The 6,000-nt window shown below is 37.4% G+C and overlaps 1 protein-coding gene across 3 annotated transcripts in view; it reads right to left on the reverse strand.

Annotated features, from left to right (window-relative positions):
* LOC306874150 (SH3 and PX domain-containing protein 2A) overlaps positions 1-5,381 on the reverse strand; it is a 124,003-nt gene extending 118,622 nt beyond the window's left edge. Inside the window, exon 1 of one of the 3 annotated variants that reach the window (XM_079423965.1) lies at positions 4,819-5,381. In XM_079423965.1, coding sequence (XP_079280091.1) covers positions 4,819-4,890 — 72 coding nt within the window. In that variant the 5' untranslated portion in view covers positions 4,891-5,381. The remainder of the gene's footprint in view (positions 1-4,818) is intronic. The other 2 variants (XM_079423966.1, XM_079423964.1) reach the window with 2 other exon arrangements.
* Between the last annotated feature and the right edge of the window lie 619 nt (positions 5,382-6,000).

Consider the following 6,000-nt stretch of genomic DNA (forward strand, 5'->3'; position numbering starts at 1 on the left):
TCAACCGACGAATTCTGATTATTACTATTAGAAGTCAGACACTCGTGAATGGGAGCGACCAGTCATCCGCCAGGTCTTATGCGTCTGAATGTTGTAACTGGTGGTGTGTAGACAAAAACTGTCAGTGAGTGAACACTGTACTGCTATTTTTCAGCTCCATTACACCTACGTGGTCTTTCAAACCCCCTCAACAATCTCATCTTTCATCATAGAGCCCTTTGAGAAAGCCAGGCCCAGTGTCCCATGCAATAAAAAGCTAAACAAATAACACGTCATTAGTTCATGTCATTCAAGCAACTTAAAAACAATTAAAATGCACTGAAACTATGATACAATTCTGATAAAGCATCCCAGGAAAGCGCTTGGTGGGATAATTTCTCTTTATGGGTGACGACACCATTAGTTACTATGATAGAGAAAGCCATTTCCCAAGAAGGCTGTGGTACTGTGGCAGAGCTTCACTTCCTGCCCACACATGTTGTCACCAGCAGCTCTGGCATCATTTGTTCTCTATGATGTAATCAAGCTGCACTGAAAGCAATAGCGTTTGCTCCGCAACTGGCGGCGGGCAGACAGTAACTCTGCAGAAAGGAGCAATGAGCTTTAGTGCTCCAAGATGTCATGTTGGACAAGGAACAAGCGAGGAGGAGGGGAAATGAAAACGTGGAAATTGAAGACAGGCAGGATGCAGCGAGAGTCATTTATCAGTACATGAACGTATGCGAGTGATGGTATAGGACGTGTGTGGGATATGGAGGGAGGGGGGGTAGTTTAAAGGGACAGCTCACACAAAAATTACACTTACAGCGGATCACTGTTTCAAAGGTTTGGCCACAAGATGCAAATAATATGCATGATAACAAGACTGAAAAAATTCTGTGTAAACAAAATTTGGGGTCATTAAAGGTTTTTCAAGAAATTAAAACTTTTAATTTCTCAAAGATGCATTAAATTGATCAAAAGTAATAGTAAAGACTACATTGTTACAAAAGATTTATGTTTCAAATAAATGCTGTATCCTAAAAAATGCTAAATATTTTTGCAGCACAATGGTTTCCAACATTGATAATAATAAGAAGAAAATGTTTCTTGAGCAGCAAATCAGCATATTTGAATTTCACTTTGCCTTCATACGAATAAATTACATTTTAAAATATATTAAAATAGAAAACAAATCCTATACAAATCTGTTATTTTAAATTATAATAATATTTCACAATATTCCTGTTTTTACTGTATTTTGATCAAATAAATTCAATCTGTGGGCCTATATGGCATGAGCATTGGTGAGCATGAGATTTCTTTCAAAAATATAAAAAATAATTTGAACAGCATAATACATGCAATTTTACAACTTAACAAAATCATGCAAACAAACATTAAAATGCCATGACAGCTCAAATAATACAAAAGCAATACAAAATAATAATAAATAATACAAAAAATCATTCCATTGTAGGTTACCTCTTTTATTTTTCCTTTTTTTAAATAAAACAAGGGATAAATAAAATTTCCGTTGTTGTGGTAACAGCAATATAACACAAAACTACCAAATTTTGCTATAAGTTTGATCGCAGCATATAATTTTTGCTGTTAATAGTGTTCACCGTATGTTTGATTACATGACATTAACTAACTGCTTGATTTTTACCGTACACTTCTGCCATATGGACATCAATTTGAGATAATCACCACTGATAAGCTATTACTAAATATAATATAGAAACTTTAATTTTCTGTAAAACTGCTTTGCAATGATTTGCATTGTGAAAAGCGCTATACAAATAAACTTGAATTGGTAATAAACATTCTGCCACAAATGTTGTTGATTGAGCTTAACTTCTATTAAACCAGCCCAATCTCACCACAATTCGTACGACCTCACTCGTACAAATTCATACGATTTTTGCTAAATCGTACGTATTTTACAAGTTGCCGATTCGTATAAATTTGTACGAATGAGCTACACCTAACCCCGCCCCTAAACCTACCCATCATTGGGGTTTAGACAAATCGTACGAGTGAGGTCGTATGAATTCGTACGAATTAGCCAACTCGTAAAATACGTACAAACCGGTCACGAGATAGCGTTGATTAAACCCACAATATTAATTAAACCTACAATATTAAAGTTTGTTTGTAAGCCTAAGTTATTGTATGGCTTCAAAAAGACTTGGAATAAAGAACTTGGAAGTCTAACTTTTGTAATACTTTTAAATCAGCTTATGGAAAATAGCAGCATTAACATCCTTCAAACGATTTCCTTTTGTGCTACACCGAAAACAAGAAAGTCTGAAACACCTGGAACAGCTGGAGGATGAGTAAATGATGAGAGATCTTTCATTTTGAAAAAAAATGTTATAAATAAAAGTGTTTCAGTAGCTATTACACAGGGCAAACAGTCATGATTCATGGCATGTTGTGGCATGAATGTCTTGTAGTGGCCTATAACAAGGATTTAACAGATGGAAACAGCTAAGGAAATGTGTCATATACAAAAGCTGACAAGACAGCAGATTGTCTAGGGGGAGCCTCAAGGCAGCTTTGTGTAACGTTCACACACACAAACACATTTCGGACATGTGGGGCTCTGTTGGGAACCAGTGCTTGCTAATGAAGTGAATGTGTGAGAAAACATGTCTCACACACACACGATTTCCACAAAGACATAATAGAAGCAATTCTGTCCACCTTCGGAGGAGGGTTTCAGTGCTCACTTCCTGTCTGGAAGCATGACATTTTCCATCGTATGACCCCCTATTTTTGCTCAGTCCTACTTCAAATTCTCAGCTGACTAATGATGACAAACCTGCACTCCTTTTCCGAAGCGGTTGTGAATACATTCTTTATCATCCTACCAATGCACATAAAACTTGTCCTGGATCAGAGTAAAAGCCAGTAAGAACCTTGTCCAGTGTATGAAGGAGTTTTTTGCACTTTCTGTAAATACAGCCAAGCTTCCATTCAAAGAGAGGAAGTCAAACCGTTCCTGGGATTAAAACCAGGGCATGTGGGTTCACATTTCCCCTCCTCCTTTTCTCTATCTCTCTCTCTCAAAAGGAAAGCATACCCAGCAAACATTACTAATGAGACTGAACAACTGCCTTTCTTTCTTTTATTTGCTCTCTTTCCAGAGTGTGTGGAAGTCTGTGGGATACAAGGCCATGCATATTCTGAAGTCTCTCTCTCTCGGGAGAGAATGTAGTGAATCTGTGGCAAAGCAAATGACTCCAGTGCAAGTTATGGGGTAGGATGCTGTACTAATGCTGATCTGAGAACAGCCCTGCAGCTCTCGTGGGTTAGGAGATTGAGACAATGGGCCCATGTTTAAACAAGCTGTTCAAAACAAAAAGCCACAACTACTGATGAATGTCAAGGCTGTTAAAATGTACCATCATTTAGAATGACAGAATATTTGGTTGACTGGCTACGGTCTAAAAAACTGGGTTTCTCTATTTTTAATGATAAATCAGTGTGAAAAGTTGAACCTATCTTTTTATGTGCCACCTTTTTGTTTCAGCATGCACTCAAGCTGGAATGAACTCTACAAGTTTATAATGCACAATCTTAATTTATACCTGGAAATAAACTATGCTTGAGTATTTTGATTATGAAAAATTGATAAAATATTTAGGCCTAAGATTTTGTACTAGAAATAGGTCACTTATCAACTGATAACATTAACTATCTGAACTCTTTGTACAGTAGGTCAGATATATTTTCTTCCACTGAAGTGCAAGATGATCTTTGGATGATCGTTCTCAAATCATGCATGATCATCGGGTTTCACACACATTTATGGAGTTACACAAGGGAGGGATATGCAAAACACAAATAAAATCTCAAATCCATACAACTCTTAAAAATAAACTTGCACTTAAATTGTAATACTAATGATGGAATTAGTCATTAAAAAGCTGTATTCAAACAGAAAAAAAAAATACAAAATGCACTGGACTTTTGGACCTTTCTCTGGGGGGCAAATGGGACAGATTTTCATCATATGTCAAAAATGGCCCAAATTCATTCCATGTAATTTATGTTGAACTAGTCTTGGCTAATCTATATGGTCTAGCATACGCTTTCAAGAAGTGGTATCATAAATATTTAAAAGAAATTGCAGAGTCCATCTTTTGCAGGAAATACATAAGCTTCTACTCCAGCCATATACGGACACTTCTTCGGGCCACTAAACCCAGACTCTATCACTGAAGTTGTGGCCTGAATTGCTCGAAAAGGGGGTGTAACAGAAAGTTTAATAACTTTTGATGACAGATAATCAAAACATGCACGCCACTGATCATTAGATGCACAAATATTCTTCATAGCATTGGATAATTTTTCTCCATGTTCACAGAAACAATATAGCCTACCATAATAATAGCGTTTTCACAAATTGTGATTATTGATTGTGTCCTGATTATGCAATTGACATTACCTGCAGATGTGTTATTTTATTTGAATCTTACATAGAAATAGAAATCCACAAATTAATTTGCCAAATTAATATAATTGAGTAGGCATATGCTGGTGTTTAATCAGAGGTAATTCTTTTGTACTTTATTCATTTGTCGTTGTTTTTCATCTTAAACGGACGTCTGTGGTTTGTAAAAATAAAAATATGTAAAATAAAACCACTCTCTCGGCTAATCATAAAAGAAAGACTTTTATGGGAGAACGCAGAAGCAGCTCAAAACGCAGGCTATTTGGTCATAACGTTGCAGAAATGTTCTTTATCATGAGCCAGATGCGTTTTTCTGTAGGCTATCTCAGCATCAGGTTCGAGAAGGACGAAAGGTGAATAGGTAGCCAACTCACGTAATGTTTGGATGGATTCCTCCTCTTCTCCACATCCACCACTTTTACATCCAAAACTGTCCTAAACTGCATTGTGAAAACAGAGGCTTCGGGAGCACGGCTAGTAATCAGACAGCTACAGAATTAAATGGACAGTCACGAAGACGTTTGCACGAATAATATCGATGTTCCTCTTCTCAATGAAAGCAAACGATTTTTGCCCCGTCCTTCCGTCCGTTTATTCCCCCCAGACGTAATGTAGAAATGAAGATCGAGTAATAAATCATGCAAAACTTATATCCGTCTGCAGGAAACGCGCATTCCCGTATCCATTTCTCTCACAAGGCAGAGCGGATTCTAGAGCCGCCGCGTCCCAGCAGAATTCGAATCGAGACGCGTTCTACAGTGTCATTCTGCAATCCGGATCGACGCGTCATAAAGGCACGAGCGCGTCCTTTGTGTGGACTACAGTAGAGAAGCTGAAGTCTGGGGGTTCTCCTCAAACGTGAGCGGCGCACGTCATAAAGGCAGGGGCGCATTCACCGTGAAGTCCATTCGCAGGAAGCGCGCGCACACACTGGGATATTTGGGCAATGGGGCTGGGCTTCTTGACAAGGGCTCTGTTGCAGTTTAAGAGCCTCTAAAGGGAGAAACAATTATAATAATAAGAGTGTTTTGTTGATATCATTGTCCTCCTTCGTAAAAGAGACAATGGCTGGATTTTACAGACCAGGCATTGTTTGCTTGTTTCTGCTTGTTTAAAGGCCAATTGTGTGAGAAAAGAAAGCGGTAGTGTATCTTGACTGTAATAAAATCATGTCACACAACAGATACGAACTGTCTTTTAAAAAACGTTCCAAATTTAATAATGCAGAATTTTCATAGTCTGGGGGGGGGGGGTTATATGGGGATTTTATATTAATTAAGTATCACCAAAATTATACCGTTATTATACCAGTTTTTATCAAATAAAGACTTATTTTTACACATATTTGTTATTCCATGTCACTGATTTATGTGGAGAAACGTTATGCTTAAAGATGAGCATCCATAATAAACAAACCTGTTTATGAAAAGAAGAAAGCTTTATCGGAACCTTGTTAAAATCAAAGTTACACCTTAAAAAAAATTCTAAACCCCCCAACCTGTCAAAAATTAACTCAGGGATTATATTCCAAATGTTGCCTTTAAATTTCAGGTTCT

This window comes from Barbus barbus (assembly GCF_936440315.1).
Source record: "Barbus barbus genome assembly, chromosome: 8".
NCBI lineage: Eukaryota > Metazoa > Chordata > Actinopteri > Cypriniformes > Cyprinidae > Barbus > Barbus barbus.